This window comes from Cucumis melo, chromosome 5 (assembly GCF_025177605.1).
Source record: "Cucumis melo cultivar AY chromosome 5, USDA_Cmelo_AY_1.0, whole genome shotgun sequence".
Taxonomy (NCBI): Eukaryota; Viridiplantae; Streptophyta; class Magnoliopsida; order Cucurbitales; family Cucurbitaceae; genus Cucumis; species Cucumis melo.
Window position 1 is genome coordinate 17,558,823 of NC_066861.1, and position 17,267 is coordinate 17,576,089.

Consider the following 17,267-nt stretch of genomic DNA (forward strand, 5'->3'; position numbering starts at 1 on the left):
CATCGGTTTGGTTCAACTCAATACTGGTTTTATTTTTCTTTTTCCTTTTTAAATTAAAATTTGTGAAAAATATGATGTTTTTGAAGGGGCAAAAATGGAATTGTGAAAAACCAAATACCATGAAAATAGGAAAACATTCAGTTACATTTCTGTTTCATTACAACCATAAACGCATCGGTGAAATCCCATCTCATAGCCCCAAGACTTTCTCCTCTCCCTTCATTAAAAGCCTCTCCTTTTCCCCCTTTTCCTCTAGTAGGTTGGACCCACCAACAGCACCGTCATCTTCTATCACTCCCTCCTCCCTACTCAACCACCGTCACCATCACCACCACCACCACCTTCCCCCGCCATTGTTTCTCTATTCCTTCCTCTGTTTCCCCTGTGCACCATCCTCACCATGGTGCGTCCACCCTTTCAAGTTCTCGAGCTCAGTTTACTCTCCGCCAATGACCTCGCTTCCGTCTCCAAAACCATGCGCACCTTCGCCGTCGCCTGGATCAATCCCGATCGGAAACTGACCACCCGCGTTGATCAAGTCGGTCTCACAAATCCAACATGGAATGAGAAATTTGTGTTTAAAGTCGACGACGATTTGCTTGAAGATCCAACTTCCACCGTCACCATCGAGATCTATTCCTCTGCTTTGCTTCGTGATATCCTTGTTGGTACTGTTACAGAGGTCGTCAGCAACCTCATCCCACAATCCTCCCCTAAATCCAATATGAGATTCCTCACGCTTCAGGTTCTATCAAAATCATATCTACACAATTATTTTATCTTATTCGAGAATTGAATCTAAAATGCTTGATTTCTTTAAAGGTTCGCCGCCCATCTGGTCGTCCGAAGGGGACTGTGAAAGTTGGTGTGACGTTGTTGGATAGCGCGAAGCGAAGTATGCCGTTGGAGAGCGATCTTGGTTCATCGGCTGTCGATTACGACTGGGACTTGAGAGAGATTAAAGCACAAAAACAAAATTTCCAAAAGAACGGATACACGATTGTTATGAAGCGATCGCATAGCGCGCGGTACGATCCTGACGCTCTCAATGGAAAACCTGGGGGATCGGTTTGTAATGCGAGCTCAGTAATGGGTGGACGTGATTCCGTGCGAAGCAGATCGGAGCTCGGAACGACGAAGAAGATTGTAAACGCAAATGGTTCACTCTGCTCTGACGTTGGACCGTCGCCATCAGTCGTAGCGGCAGCGATAGCAAAGGGGTTGTATCCAGCGCCGGACGACGTTGGGAGTTCGATTTTGGAGGATTGGACGGAGAAAGACAGTATCGAAGGCCTAAAAACAAAGATAGAAAGATGGAGAACAGAGTTACATCCAATTATGTACGACAACGAAATAAAGAAATTGCCATCAAGAAGTTACAGAAAGAAATCAGTGAAGAAGCAACGGAGGAAAAAGGGATCGGGGCTGTTCTCCTGCTTTGGCACTGCATACGGCTGCGAATTCTCAATCACCTGCGGCGGACCTAACCAAAAGAAGAAATCTGGGAATGGGAAAGGGCATATGACGACATCGGAGATCACATTCGACGAATCATATGTATAATAAGAGAAAAAAGAATGGCAGAGAGAGAAGAGAAAGAGAGGAGACAGAGACGCTCGGAGAAAGCTGTAACCGCACCGAGGAAGTGGAAGACCGCCATGGATGAGTGGGTCTCGGCAGAATCGTCTGGAGAGAGTTTTTTTAGGGGTTTTCCTCTTGGCTCCAAATATTCTTTTTCTTTTTTCTCTCATTTTTTCTTTCTTTTTTAATTATTCTTTAATTTTTTTTTTAATTAAATCGATGATGATGTATATGGAAAGAGTCATGTGTTGATTCTTCAAAATGTTGTCATTTTTGTTGAGCGATCATGGCTTATAACCACCGGTTAAGTTGGAACAAGTCAAGTCGTGGAATATGAATGTATAATATGGAAGAGATAAATAATATGGAATGAAATGTGAGTTGTTAATAATGTAAAAAAAATGAATCAAAATTTGTAATTAGTATAAAAGAATGCTATTTGGACAAACTAACTCATCATTCATTATCGTTAAGAAAAAAATATGTTTGTCACGAGTGAAGCAAAAATAAAAAACACCGAAAATTAATGAAAATTGATCCAATGGTTTGGTTTGGTTTGGTTTTTTTAAAAAAAGGTTGGAGAAGTTAGATTGTATTTAAAGAAAAATTCAAAATTATTGATTGGACTAGATTTTTTATTGAAAAAGTATTTGTCAAAATCAAAATAAAAATTGAATCCAACTGGGCATGTACATGTAGTATACGTACGTACATTGTTAAATAAAAGAGAACGCTAGTCCTATTGCATTTTTCATTCAACCAAAATACACAAAATTAACAAAAGCCTTTATCAAATGGCCGCATATGCTTTCTCTTCTTCATTCACTGCGGCGGCTCCAGATTGCTTCTCCAATTACATGCATGCAGTGTTCTCACCCTCTCCGTAATATTTATTCAAAATTAGGCGTCAAAAGGTATAACTTTTCCAAGCCGAGCTTTTCCATTGACCCAAACTTTTGTAATATTTATATACCTTCACACTTCCAACAGTTCTCTTATTGGACTCTACCAATGCGTCCGCTAACTAACATCGACTTCACCGTCGACGGCCGACATCTACTAACTTACTAAGAAACCCACGTGCTGAATAGTTCCTCTAGAACCAAGACCCAACTCCAAATTGAGAGTACCGCGCCAGAACACACTCCAACCTCCAACGGCAACACACAATAGGTAATCAATTATACTGCTAGACACACAGTAGATAGATAATCAATGATCTCTGGTGCAACTGAAGACGTCAACCCAACCAGATTCATCCAACAAGGACAGTTTCCCTATCTCAAAGGTATGCAGCTGCAACTTTCCTTGAAATAAAATATGTTTTGGTCCAAGATCATGGGTGGGTGGAGTCAACTATAATAGCCCACTCCTTCATTCAAGGCTAGGTTTAGTTTTAGGGAATATTTGTGGAAATAGCAAAATTGTAGGAGGCCATTGAGTTTTTGTTAAATTTCTGGATTGATAAGTTTTTTTTCTTTCTTTTTTTGTGGTAAAAGTGTGTCGTGCTCATGCCAATTTTAAAAAGAAAACACTTCCCTTCTTCTTAGTCCTTCCCCTTTCTTCTCATTATGTCTCTCACCATGTGATCACTCTCTTCTTCTCTCGTCCGTCTTATTTTCTAATCTTCATTTGAGCTTTTTGTCAACCATTTATATACATATTTTTTATCGTGTTGTCGTGTCTTGAATGCATCTTCTAACATTTTCTGAACAATCACCCAAGTTTTATTAAAAGGTCATCCCATTTATTATTTTGTTAAAAGAGAAACAACCTTTGATATCAAGCTTTGCAAAACTATCTCCCAACTATTATTAAAAGATCGCCCATTTTTTAATAAACAATCTTTCAGTTTTTGCTAAAGAATTGTCCCGTAAATAATAAGAGATCACCTATAAAATACTACTAAAAGATCGTCTAGTAAAAACTAAGAGATGACTTAGTAAATAATAAGAGATCGCCTAGACTAATGTCAACAATCACACTTTTTTTTTTTCGCACAAAAAAATGTTTTTGACATATCTTTGTCGATACAACTCCATGTTAACTAAATGACCACTCGATTTCATAGGATTTTTCGTGTTCTTTTCGATTATGCTTATAAAGTAAGAAAAAAAATGTTAAAAGCATCTTTGAGTTTTAAATGATTTTAAATTTTCGTTTCGTTGTCGTAAAGGAAGAGCAAGAGAGACGTAGGAAACACATGAGAAGATAATATTTAATATTGAGGATATACATAAGTGGTATTAGTTTCACATGCCAAAAGCATCAATGATAAACAAGGCGAAGGTGTCATAAAAAAAGTTTAGTTTTTTAGTTATTTTGTACAATGATCTCTCCCTCTCTATCTTCTTGTTCTCCTTGTCCAGTCGCCGCATAGCCTCACAGAATGTCAGCTGATCTTGCCGAATTGTGGTTCGAAGAATAGCATCCACACATCCCATGTGAGCCTCATTTCAAAGAACAAAATACACAAGTCTCTTCGGATTTGAACACATCTGCACACATCTGAACCTCGACCCACAGAAGAGTTTGAGAAAACACTTTTCAAAAAACAACGAAAAATATCTGAAAAATTGAAGTGAATAGAGTTTGAAAAATCGTTCTTTTGAAAAAACATGGAACGAAAATTTTTGAGAAAATATTTTGGAAGAACACAGTATCTTAGATACATTTTAAAACATAGCAAAAAGAAAATTGAAACAACCAAATCTATAAAAAAAATTTATAGCATATTTAAGTTTTTTTCTTACATTATGCAAATAGTTTCAGTTTTTTCCTCTCTGCCGCCCGCTAAAAATTTACAAAAAGTTGAAGTACATGTTTTAAAATTATATGATAAAAAGATTTAGAAAAAAAAAACAAATTTGGAGTAAGAGTTTGAGAAAACATTTTTTTTTAAAAAAAAAGGAAGAAAATATCTTTGAGAAAATATACTTAAAAAACAGAAATTGGAGTGAAAAAAGAGTTTGAGAAAAAGTTTTAAAAATGCTCCAAAATATTTTGGAAAAACAAAATTGGAGTGAAAAAGGGTTTTGAGGAAAAAACAATGTTTGGATAAAATATTTTGTCAAAACAAAAAACGAAATTAAAAACGTTTTGAAAAGTATTTTTGAAAAAATTAAAAAACGAAGAAAAAATGTTAAAAAAATATTTTGAAAAAAATAAAATTGACGTGAAAAGAGTTTTTGAGAAAACATTTGGGGAAATAATTTTAAAAAGAAAAGATGAGAATCTTTTGAGAAAGTATTTTGAAAAAAACAAAATTTAAGTAAGAAAGCTTGAAAAAAAGTTTTTGAAGAAAATGACAAAAAAGTTTGAGAAACCGTTCGGGAAAAATAAGGTTGAAGTTAAAAAGTTTGAGAAAGAATTGAAAAAAAAACCAAGAGAGAATAAAATGTTTTGAAAAAATAATTTTGGAGTGAAAAGAGTTTTTGAAAAAGAAAAGAAAAGAAGCAGAAAAAAGTGAAGAAAGTTTTGGTGAAATATTTTAAAAAGAGTTTTTCGAATGAAAAGAAAAGTTTGAAAAAAAAAAAGAAAAAGAGAAAAATTATAACAACACTCCTCAAAATGAATGATAGAACCAAAAAAAAAAAAAAAAAAACAACGAAAAAACACAACAAAAATTTCAAAAGATTAAAAAAATGGAAGAACCTCCAAGGCAGATCAGCAACCACTTTCTTAGGTTCTTGGCATGGCTGGCCCTTGGCTACAATGCGCCAGCGTACCAAAATGAATTTTTTTTTTTGGATATTTTTTATATTTTTACAAAATTTTAGCAAAATTCTATCATTATTTCAAGATAAAAAAATTGAGCAAATTTATAGGCCAAAGAGTTAGCTTGTATCGTGAGTAACAAAATGGATTTCAAATAAAGACTTTTGTATGTATTTGCTAGCCAAAAGTCTTACCATGCTTGAGTTTAATCTAATTTACGAGTTATTTCTAATGCATGTGAGGTATTTAAACTATTTGATAAACATGTATTCGCTGAAGTATATATTTGGCTAGCAGGAGGAAATAGAATTGATTATGAGCATTTGAGTTTATAAATGTGTTTGATAAGCATGATTTATGGTTTTGAGGTTTGCTAAGTACAAGAGATTTCTTAAATATGTTGTGCTATTGTTTTATAAAAATTTGAGATTTAAAGCATGTTTTAGTCTATACCACGTTATCTCTATAGCCCTACGTGGTAGGACATTATGCGCGCAGGAATTTGGAGGTAGGATCATCCATCTTTGAGGATTTAAGGTGGGGATGCCTATCTCTGAGGTTGAGTTGGGGAATGCCTAGCTATCTCTGAGGTTGGTCCAATAGTATTGATCTTACTCTATTATCGTAGTTGGGGTTTGGATTTGATATTCATTTCGCTTTGCGATCTCGTGAGGATTCGATTCTTGGGTTATAGACGAGGAAAAAATTATAGTGTTTTAGGAACTGTTTTAAAATGTTTGTTGAATTAAATTATTGAGATATTTACTGAACATATGACTTACATGTTTTGTAAAACGTTTGTTTTAAAACCTATTCACTTGCTGAGCTTTTTAGCTCTCCCTTTCTAAATTGTTTTCCCACTTTTCGGGTAGAGATTGTGTTCCCGGAGCCTGATACGCTGTTGTCACACTACTAGAGGGTCTTGTTTTATTTTCTTTAGTATATTGTTTTTGTTGGAATTTATGTCCTAAAACTCATACTTTGTTATTTGATTTAATAAAGTTTATTATTGAATGCTATAATCTTAAAACCAATAAATTAAAGTCCCGAGGTTATTTTATTGGTTTGTCAATTCATTTGAACTTTATATAGAGACATAATTAAACATGGATTAAGTTCGAGTTAATAGCCCAAAAAGTCTATAGTGTATGAATAAGGTTGGGCGCCTTATTCTGGAAAAACACTATGGATGCGGCCCGCTCCGTAGTTAGTACAAACGATGTAATCCTGAATCGTTCATGTAGAGACATGGGAGTGGGAGCGTCCTATGTAAATGGTTTGCATAAGATTGGAACCCCAAAATAGTCACTTTTAGTTATAACACCGTAAACTATAAACTGACTATTTCAATTATGATGACCTAGGCAACTTAATCTTAATCTTGAGCTACCCATGAACTTATGTTCATTAGGTAGTATCCTTAAATCTGCATAGGTGAGGGCAGCTCATCATCACTAACCCAATAAGCCTCCCATTTTAGGGATAAGACCGAGTGGATAGCTAGGGACATAGTGTGCAAGATGGAATTCACTCATACCCACTTCTGGGATAGTAGATAGATTGTTCCCTTAAGGACTGAATCCATGTCTTGAACAAGGGGCCCCATCTTCTCATTGGCCCGAGAAGGACTCAGGTTTATAGGTTGGACCTTAAACCAATTGTTCAATAGTGGATCAGTAGGTCTTAAGGAGCAAGATGTAATCTCGGAGGTAAAACGGTATTTTGACCCAACCAAGATTACGAACAACCTGTGAAGGATCAACTTACTCATCATGGTTATATCAGGTGGACAGAAATATATCAATAGCGAGGGGAATGCAACTAAGAGTCTTTAGTAGAATGACTCTTTAATTAACGAATGTTGATTAAGCTTGGTCTAAAAGAGTTTAGCCAGTTAATCTCGAATCGTTGGAGCCCATGATCTATAGGTCCATTAGGTTTCCCTACTAGCTCATATGAATTCAACTAAGAACATTATGTTAAAGTAACTCGAATTGTTCGAATTAGGAAAAGAGAGAGAAACCGACAAATATATAAGATATAAATCGGTAGATATAAACTTTAAGCTTTGTGTTTAAATATGATTTAAATAAATATGAATATAGATTCATATTTAGAAGCTTGGAAAGTTTTGAAACGGTCAAAGTTGTAAAAGTCAACATCTTGACTTTTGACTTTGAAAAACAAAACTTTGACCGGAATTTATATTCAAATATGATTTGAATTTTAGAAAAATGAATGTGGATTCATACTAGGGAGGTTAGAATTAGTCAAAACGGATAAAATAGCTAAAAGTCAAAAGGTTGACTTTTGACTAACAAAGTCAAAGTTTGACTTTGAAATTGGTCAAATGACAAAATAGCCCTTTGATTAATTTCCTTATTAACTAAATGTTAGTGAGAAATGTGGCAGCTTATAATGAATTAGAAGCCACTAATTCCATTAATAGTTAATGGATTAATTAGGCGTTGAGTTTATATGAAATAAATTGCATGCATTTTGCATGTAATTTTTCTATATAAACTTCTCATTTCAGAATGAGAAAAGCATGATGATTCTGATAAAATTATCTAAACGATACACCTACCTCCATCATTCTCTCTAAAAGATTTACTTCACAAAAACGAGTCCCACAACTCGGTTCTTGGTTCTGAGATTAGTAGGTCAACATAGTGGTTGTCATTTGCTCGTGATCATCAAGGGAGAAGAAGTTTTAGAATGAAGAAGAAGTTAAGAACTACAAAGGTAAGCTCATCGTTTACCTTCTTCATTCTTCGTTTAGGTCTATTTTAGTAGTTGCATGTTAATTTCTAAATCGTTTACATGCATATAGAATAAAGCATGATCCTAAGTCTTCCGCTGCATGTTTTTCTGATGTTTTTTCCATCAGTTTTGTCGTTTTGTGCTGGTGCGTACATATAGTCTTGTAAATATACTTACAATAAAATTAGAGTAGGTTGTGGGTATTTGCATCAAGGAGGCAATAGTTTGTATTTAAAATACTATATAAGACCTATCTTTATGTTTGTTTTATATTATAGGTTACGGTTGAATTCTTTTAATACTTCTTTCTTTAGAGTTGTGTTATTTTGTTTTTGCGAGTTATTCAAGTAAGAGTATTAGAGGTTACGGTCAGCAGATATTGTTGAGTAAAGAATGGTATCTGTTAGCTTCACACCGTCTCTCGGACCAAGAGAGGAGGTGGCTTGGGAGGGGGTGTGACATGTACTATGTACAAGGTTGAAAGCAAAAGGTTTGGAAGCTCAATCGATCAATTTATAGATTGAAACAAGCATCTCGATCTTGAAATATAAGGTTGGACGATGAGGTTAAATCTCACGGTTTTGATCAAAATGTTAATAAGCCTCGTGTTTATGAGAAGTTCAAAAATAGTTCAATAGCTTTCTTAGTGTTGTATGTGGATGATATCCTACTCATTGAAAATGATAAAGGTTTTTTTACCAATTTAAAGCGCGCACTAGTATAAAATTAGGCTTTAATATCGGTTGAGCTTTGATGTTGGTTTTCAACCGACATCTTTGATAGTGTTATTGAAGCCCTTTAATGTCGGTTGGGTTTTGATCTCAATTTAAAATCGACATTAAAGAGGTCAACAATGTTGTTTAAAACTGACATTATAGATCTCAATAATGTCAATTTCAAACCGATATTAAAACCTTGTTTTTTGGTCTATTTTTACAAATTTATTTTTATTAAATTGTTGCATTATTGACCATTTCTTTATGACACCATATAGTTAAAATCCGACATTATGGGTCCGTAAATAAATATTTTTTTCCTTATGTCAACAAATCAATAAAATTAATATTAATATTCTTTTAGAAACTATAATATTTCTCTTTTACATGTGGATAGAGAAGATGAAGAAAGAAAGAAAGAGAAGTTGAATAAAAATAGGAAAAAGAAATTCTTGGAAGAAATCTATATTTTATTTACTCAAAAGAAGATGAAGGGAGGAGCCGAAGAAATGTAGAATAAAAATAAAAATTGAAGAAGAAAGAGCCGAAGAAATCTGGAAAAGAAGATGAATAAATCACAAAGAATAAGAGAAAGAAGTAACGAATCGTTCGTAATATTAAACACAAATCTAGAATTTATAAAAAAAAAAATTTAACGACATTATGTACTTTTTGATTTTGTTACGTGGACCATAAATATTTTGGTGTTTTTTATATTTATAAAAATTAACCTTTAAATATAGAAAAAATTTAAAATTTTAAAATAAAATATAAATATCGGAGAATTACTTTTGTCAATAAAAAAATCAATAAAGAAAAAGTACAAGTAAATAATTATTTTATATCTTATTATTTGAAATCCAAAAAATGATTCTAAATTACTTATTTTGTTCGGAATAAAAAATATTTGAAATGAATGTATTTAAAATTTCATGTTTAAATGGTAATCGAGGAAGGAAAAGAAAGTTAAGAATTTACTAATAAAAGTTTGTATTTATGAAGGTGTTAATTGAAAATCAGAACATAACGAGGTCATTTATTTAATTTATTTTTAAATCCGATGAGATATTGCAAAATCCGCTCATTTTGGCCAGGAAAGTTAGTAAAAATCAAGATTTGAAATTATTTTGAATTTTAAAATCATTCTCTTTCCTCCCATAACTAAATAAATCGATTACAAACTGAAATTCCTCAAAATCTTTTGGTTCCAAATAAAGTATCAAGGAATCAACAAAATTACTATCAGACTTTCTTTTGGTGAAATTAAGGATTAAGAAAAACTATTCAACCTTAATTACATACCTATTAAAATATTTTAATAGCTCAACTAACATCAAATATATATGATAATTGATAATTTTGAAATTAATGATGACGACGACGATAATGATAAGAGTGCTTAGGGAAGAATATTAAAAAAAAAAGTGTTTAGGAGATAGTCTAATGATGACGATAAAAAAGATTTATAGAATTGATTTATTTCATTAGCAATATTTTCCAAATATTCGAACTCCTACACTTTAATTATATTTCGTACTAGATGTGTTAGATATTTTGTGGGCAATTTTAACTTTGTAACATGTTCTTTCTCCACTTAAATGTTTGTATTATTTTGCAATAAAACATTAAAATTAATTCAAAACTATTACGGGTTAGGTCGAATAATTTGAATTGTGCAAGTTGTCAGGTCATTTGAACACTCTTAAGTTTTTAAAATGAGAAAATTCATATTGTATCGTAACGTGATAATATTCAAGTCTCGCTAAACTTGATGAAAATAAAATGTTTGGTCATGATTATTGATTTAAAACTAGTAAAAAAGAACCAACACTTTTTCTAATGGGCATGTGACGATCTGAGAATAAATTCAAGAGTAACCAAAACAGTTCCCAAATCTTCAACCAATAAAAATTATTTGAGTGCGTGTAGTAACTATTTGACTAAAATATCTAATCATAATTTATCATTTGCCAAACTATCATACAGTTACTAGTATCTTTGTAAATACTCCATTTAATAAACTATGATGTATACAATACATATTTAAATTCTTTAACATAACAGAAAACTGATCAATTATCAATTAAGAATATGAAAGAAAATAAACAAAATCTCAAGAGATGTATCTTATATTAAATTACTACCAACTAAAATTAATAAATTTAAAAACAGACTCAATTTTTTTAAAAAAGAAAAAGAAAAAGAAAAACAAATTAATAAAGAAAGAATTAAATATTTTAAAATTTTGGAAAACAATAGTGAAGAGGCTAACTTGGTCCAAAGTTAGAACTAAAAGCTCTTAATCTGACATTTATAAACTGTATGGAGTAAGAATAATTTTCTAACTAGAGACATTTTTAATAAGGTTCAAGTTTGGAATCCATTTAGTCTCAAATTCTAAAATGGACTGATATTTAAAAACTAGTTCATAGTGTCAAAGTCAATTGGCCTCTATTAAATTTGAAAATTGATAATGGTACTGGCTACATCACAATTTTCGAACTGCTTTAAATTGTATTAGAATAAAAATTGGCGGCATGATTACTCATTTAGAAATAACGAGAAAACACTTTTTTTTTCCTTTCTAATTGGCAAGGGAAAAATATAGGACATAAATTACAAGTCTCCACTCATGTAAAGTACTTCGAATAACTACACCTACCTTTATGTATTTGACGAAATTATCCAATCATAATTTATTAGTTATACATGAAGAAAAAGGGTAGGAAGGCGAGATGCATTGACACCCAAGCATTGCTCCCTAAAAAATCAGAGGTTGAGAGCATGTAATCAGAACTAGCTGTTATTTCATTCAACTTATATATTAAATGATCACAAATAACAAAATCTATACAGACCTAGTTTCAACTACCATTATGAATATTAACCCCACAAAAAAAAAAAAAAAAAAAAAAAATAGAAAGACAAAAGAGACCCTTTCATATTGTTGCCAAAAGAAAGGAAAAAGAAAAAGGCATGCAGGATGCAGACATGCCAATTATAAATGAGGATGAGGGTGGGGGGCTTCATGTTACAAAAAGGAATGGCTATGTTGTGTTAGAACTTGACTTACAAAAAATAGACAAAATGGTTCACTTCCCTAACTTGGCATCTCTGTTAAGGTCTTCCCAGCTTATCTCCTGTGCACATTCCCCGCATACTGTACTACAACCAACCTTTGTCCCCTGACTTCTGAGTGTCAGCAAATGAGAAAGATTTGTGCATTTACGGGAAACAAATCGGTTCCTGGCCCTTGACTGTGCCAGATCAATAGTCTCCGGTGCAGGATGGGCATTATTTGAAGTGGTTAACTTTTGCTCAGATATAAAATCTCCTGGTGAAACTTTCTGCACTTCCTCCCATTCTAATGATTTTCTGTACACTTCCCATGCCATATCTTGCTCCTCCTTGGATAGTTTCTCCTCTTCATTCTCTTGGAGTAGCGTTTCGTGCTCGTGGTAATTGGCAACCCACCTGAATAAAAAGAGGGATAAGTACTAATCACATGGAATTTGGTGAAAAAATTTCCATCCTAAGAAAATCAAACATGAAAATCACATAATCGTACAACACTTTCATTGCCATTGAACTAAGAAAAGATTGAGATAATTGTGTCATTTTGGAAGAAAGAAAAAGTCAGAAGAATTAAATCTTTTAGCCAGCCCAGAGAAGCCATCTCCTCTTAGAATGAGAGTAATCTCGCGATTTTAGAATTTTTTCAGATGTTAATAGGTTTTTGTAGTAACTGTTGGTTAGTCTCTTAGTAATATTTATTTACTAATGGCCAAGGGTGCTAACATTCTCAAAAGTGTTTTTTTTCTAACGACGACTTCCAATAAAATATTCTTGGGCTTTAATACCTTACCTGCTGCGTTGCATTAGAAAGTTGATTTAAATAGAAGTAAAGTCATTTTGAGATGATAACCAGCTGAGTCATCTGGTTATTATTAGGACAAACTGACAAAGGTAAAATGAATTTTGGAAAAATGAATTAAAGATTTGTTGCCACCTACCTCAAACATGAAAATATTGTACGGCTAGACAAGTATCTCACAAAATTTGTGGTAAGTTAGGCTACAATACGCAAGGCTAACGAAATATTACATACATAAACGTTATAGTGCTAATATTAGTATTGTTATATTATTGTAAATATCATTACGTTGAATTCTTATTTTTTAATATTAGATGCACATTATGTCTATTCCTCATTTATATAGGAAACTTTCTTAAATATAATAAACTAGGGAAATATTTACGGTCCGTGTAACAAAACCCATAAAGTTAGTCATTTTTTAAATATTTCAGGTTTGCCCTTTCATCTTTTTCTTTTTTTTTTTTTTTATCGTTTTCCTCTGTAGTCTTCTCTTTTAGCTACGATTTCTTCCATATTTTTTTTTAGATTTGAGTAACCAAATCTATTTCTTTCTATGTCTTTCTTGTTTTTCTCTCTTTTTTTAGATGTGTGCATGTCTTTCTTCCTCTTTCTTCTTTTTCTTTTTTTTTTCACTTACTGCATGCATCCTATCGTCTTTCTTTCTTTTTTTTTACATTTAGATTAGGTAACCAAATTTGATGGTGTTAAGAATCTTGGAAAAATTGGTTAGACATTTAAATTAGGGTAACCAAAACTAAAAAGATTGTGTATAAACAATATTGAAAAAAACCGTTTATACCAAATTTTGAAAAATATCATTTAGCCAAATTTAAAAGATCGTGAAACCAAATCTAAACGATCGTGTAGCCAAATCTAAACGATCGTGTAGCCAAATTTTGAAAAATATATGGTTTAGATTTGGGGTAGCCAAATCTAAACGATCGTGTAACCAAATTAATTAAACAATATAATTGAAAAAACAAATCTAAACGATTGTGTACCAAACAATAGTCAAATCTAAACGATCGTGTACCAAATCGCGTTACCAAATATATTACGCGCATTGTTGATGGAGCATTTTTGGTATTTTACACGTTGGGCCTCTAGACTTTTTCGATTTTCGGAATTGTAAATATTTTGCTTTTTTTATATATTTTTGAAAAAACCTCCATTTATATTTATAAGATTTTGTTTCCTCATCGGTAGTTAGTCTTTCTTCTACATATGCACCATGAACCCCTTGAACTTGATTCATAAAATAGAAGAAATAAAATAATATTTCTTCCCAGTCCAAGTTGGCATACCGAAACAATAATTCTTAGTGGTCTCAAAACCCTAGACACAATCTAAATCCTAGTGTCACTATTAACAATTAGAATCCAATTGCGGTTCAAACGACCACTCTACCTCCTGCGAGCCTCTTCAAAAGCAAGTGCAAGCCTCTACCGTCGTTTTTTATTTTTCTTGCAATTGTAACAATATAGCATTCATTCATATCGTTTGTCACTAATGTTCACATCCTTTGCGCCATCGCTTGCGTCCTCTACTGCTGTTGCGATCACGATATAAGGTTTCCATATGGCCCATATGACCGATTGTATTAATGTTGGATGGACTTCCAAATCGAGCTAGGTTTGGAGATGATTTTGAAACAAAATGTGTGGGCCATGGGTTGAGAGGACCAAAATTTTGTTTGGAGTACATTGGGTCATCTGGTTTAGACTAAGAAAATGAAAATGCATGGATGAATTGTGAAAATAATTATGGAACCAGGTTTGGGAATGTGCCTTTCGGGTTGAGTCAAAAAGGAAAATTTAAGAATTTTCCCGAAGTCGTTCATCTCGCTCTGCTGCTCCATCTTCTATCTTGTGAATGATTGTGAATGGGGATGTCAAAAACCTTCCAATAATTTCCTTCGTCAGCCAAAGAATCTTCTTCATTTCCTCGGTCAAAATTTTCTATTTGGTCTCTTTTCTTCAAATAATTTTGTTCGTGGGTTTTTTCTTCTCCAACCGCAAACTCCTGTTCGATCTTTCTACCTATCTTATTCAATTCATCTTCAATTGATTTTTTCTTCTTTTACTTCACTTTTTTCGAAAATTCATATCCCGTTTGGATGAGTTGTTGATCTTCTAAAGTGACTAAATGAGATTCTTGACGGTTTCTTTTTTATTTATGTCCAAAAGAATCCAAATTTAATTCACTCTCTTTTGAAAGTTCTTTTGATAGATGTTTTTATTTGAATATTTTTGTTTCCTTAAAAATGTTTCGCCCTCCAAATTCACGTTGGAATGCTTCATAGGCGTTCTTCGATGTTGGTGATGATAATTTTTTTCACACTCTGAACCATTTTCTGAATCATCCAACTCCCATATATCAATTTCTAGAGAAACCGGTTTGCTTGGATTGTCAGGCTCTCTGTTGATAATGTCGTGTTGTTATTCCATTCCAAACTGAATTCTTCATCGGAATCGCTAGAATCACTATAATCAAATTTCAAGTGTGGATGATGATAGGTTCTTTGAGAAAATCGACTCGTGTGAAATCATTATGTTGAAATTCTTCTTCTGAATCGCTTGAATCAAAATTCCAATATTGCTTTTCGAAGGAAATTTGACTTTCTTGACTATACCAATTGCTATATTTTTTCTTCATCATCTTTCTTGATCAGAAAGAGTCCGTTCGTCCAAAATTTTGATGAATTTTTGGTTTCCTTTTGGAATTTTAAAGGTTCCCCTGTTAGATGTGTGTTGTTTGACAACGAACACAATTCACAAAGCTCCACTTCCACCGGTGGCAATCACCGTTGATGAAGACGACTTCTTTGATACCAAATTTGATGTATACCAAATATGAGAATATTATTAATGTTTAAAAGTTGTGAATACAAGAAAACGAGTATTCTATTTATAATTGAAAAGCAAACTAATTATGAGACCCGCGTTTTGATTAGAAGGGATTTTGAAGAAGAAGACGTTTTGGGGATAGGCGTTTTGAAGGACAAATGTGTTAAGTCTAGGCGACGCGATAAGGGTAGTAAGCATTGAAGCTCAACAACACAGAGGTAGGCGTTTTGGTGTTGTAATGCAAGTAGGCATTGATAATTCGGAAAATCGAAAGAAATTCCTAATCTCGATTAAACAGCTGATGACGTTAAGAATCAAGCTAAGCATGGTCTGAAAAACTAATAAAACTACATGTATAAAGTGTCAAATAGGAGCCGACAAGCTCAAGGAGCTTAAGGGGTGACTAATCGAACTTAAGATTAGCATAAATAGGAGAAAAGGGTAAAAGAAAGGATTATTATGTCAAAATTTCTTCAGAGTTGTTCTACTGAAAAAAGTCATCAGGCAAGAAGAAGTTCTGGAGTTAGGCATTCAAAAAAAGGAAAAGTTAGTTTGTGGGTGATTTTCTAAAAGAAAGAACAATATTTTAAAGCATTCTTTCTGAGTCTTGTTTATTGTAATACACGTTAATGTTACAAGAAAGCATGATTTCTAAAGAAAATTTTGTCATGTTTTCAAGTTAAAGTTTCCATGTTATGATGATTTTATGAATTGCTTGTATGTGAGTAAACCATTAGCTTTATCCCTATCAATAAGCTAGCTATTATATACACTTGAGTCAAGGCAACCATGGAGTGAAAGGACCACATGGCAGTAAGAAGTTGGCCAATGCGTTGAAAGGAGTGTATTGAGTTAACGGCTTGAGCAATGGGAAATGAACCGAAAAGTTCTCCAAAGGATGCTGATGATACGAGAAATCACAATAATTAATGTGTGGGGAATGGTTCATGTTCTTGTCGAGAGGAATAAATAAAAGCTAATGTGTGTGTTTATGTTTTCAAAGAGGCGTTCTGAGTCTGTTTATAGAAAATGAATTTATTTGATTGCATAGTATGTCCTAAAAAGGATTTCTAATATCTCATTTATTAAGTATTTAACTTACGTTTTAAGTTTTCTTTCCTCAGGTATCAAGGCGTTAAAGCCAAGCTAAGAAGGGTAAGGCGAACAAGCTAGACACTAAGGTGTTAAGCTTGGTGTTTGAATTTGAAGAAGTTGCACTAGGCGTTAGAAGCCTTTTTCTTATAGTTATTTATATTCAAAGAAGCCTGTATTATGTAATGAAAAGCATGTTGCTAAGCAATAAAAGAGTTTGTTTATCTTGTGCTATAAAGTTTGCTGCCTACTAGTTAAGCATTAAGATGAAGAGAAAGATTTAAGCTTTAAGTTGAGCATTCTAATGTTTCGCCTAGACACGCCAAGATTGCTCAAGTTGCATTTGCGTGCCGCAACGCAAGGGCTAGAGCGTGTTGCGGGGCATGGTGTGACACCAATCCTAATCCTAATTAATAAAAGAAACTAATCCTAATACTAATTCATAAAAGAAACTAATCATAATCCTAATAAACCAAAGAAACTAATCCTAATCCTAATTCTAATAAATTAAGGATTTGAAAATAAATTAAAGGATTTGACTATAAGATCTTATTTCTACATCATAATCAAAGAGTACTAATACAAATATATGTAAGGAGGTGAAAAACCTGATCCACACATGATTGGATGGGATCAGGACATTAGTTAACCTAAAAGCATCACCATAAATTCATA

The 17,267-nt window shown here is 33.0% G+C and overlaps 2 protein-coding genes across 7 annotated transcripts in view; one reads left to right on the top strand and one right to left on the bottom strand.

Annotated features, from left to right (window-relative positions):
- The first annotated feature begins 206 nt into the window (after positions 1 to 206).
- Positions 207 to 2,029, top strand: LOC103485843 (uncharacterized). The gene is made up of 2 exons (XM_008443567.3): positions 207 to 745; positions 823 to 2,029. Exons 1-2 carry the CDS (start codon positions 401 to 403, stop codon positions 1,561 to 1,563), a joined length of 1,086 nt encoding a protein of 361 aa, XP_008441789.1. The 5' UTR covers positions 207 to 400; the 3' UTR covers positions 1,564 to 2,029.
- Positions 2,030 to 11,564: 9,535 nt separating this feature from the next.
- Positions 11,565 to 17,267, bottom strand: part of LOC103485842 (protein CHROMATIN REMODELING 20) — a 73,463-nt gene continuing 67,760 nt past the window's right edge. For all 6 annotated transcript variants that reach the window (XM_008443561.3, XM_008443563.3, XM_008443562.3 and 3 more), the window contains one exon: positions 11,565 to 12,251. In XM_008443561.3, coding sequence (XP_008441783.2) covers positions 11,870 to 12,251 — 382 coding nt within the window. In that variant the 3' untranslated portion in view covers positions 11,565 to 11,869. The remainder of the gene's footprint in view (positions 12,252 to 17,267) is intronic.

Coding starts and splice junctions, on each gene's coding strand:
- LOC103485843 (XM_008443567.3), top strand. CDS start 401: ATGGTGCGTCCACCCTTTCAAGTTCTCGAGCTCAGTTTACTCTCCGCC. Junction 746..822: donor TGAGATTCCTCACGCTTCAG/GTTCTATCAAAA, acceptor ATTTCTTTAAAG/GTTCGCCGCCCATCTGGTCG.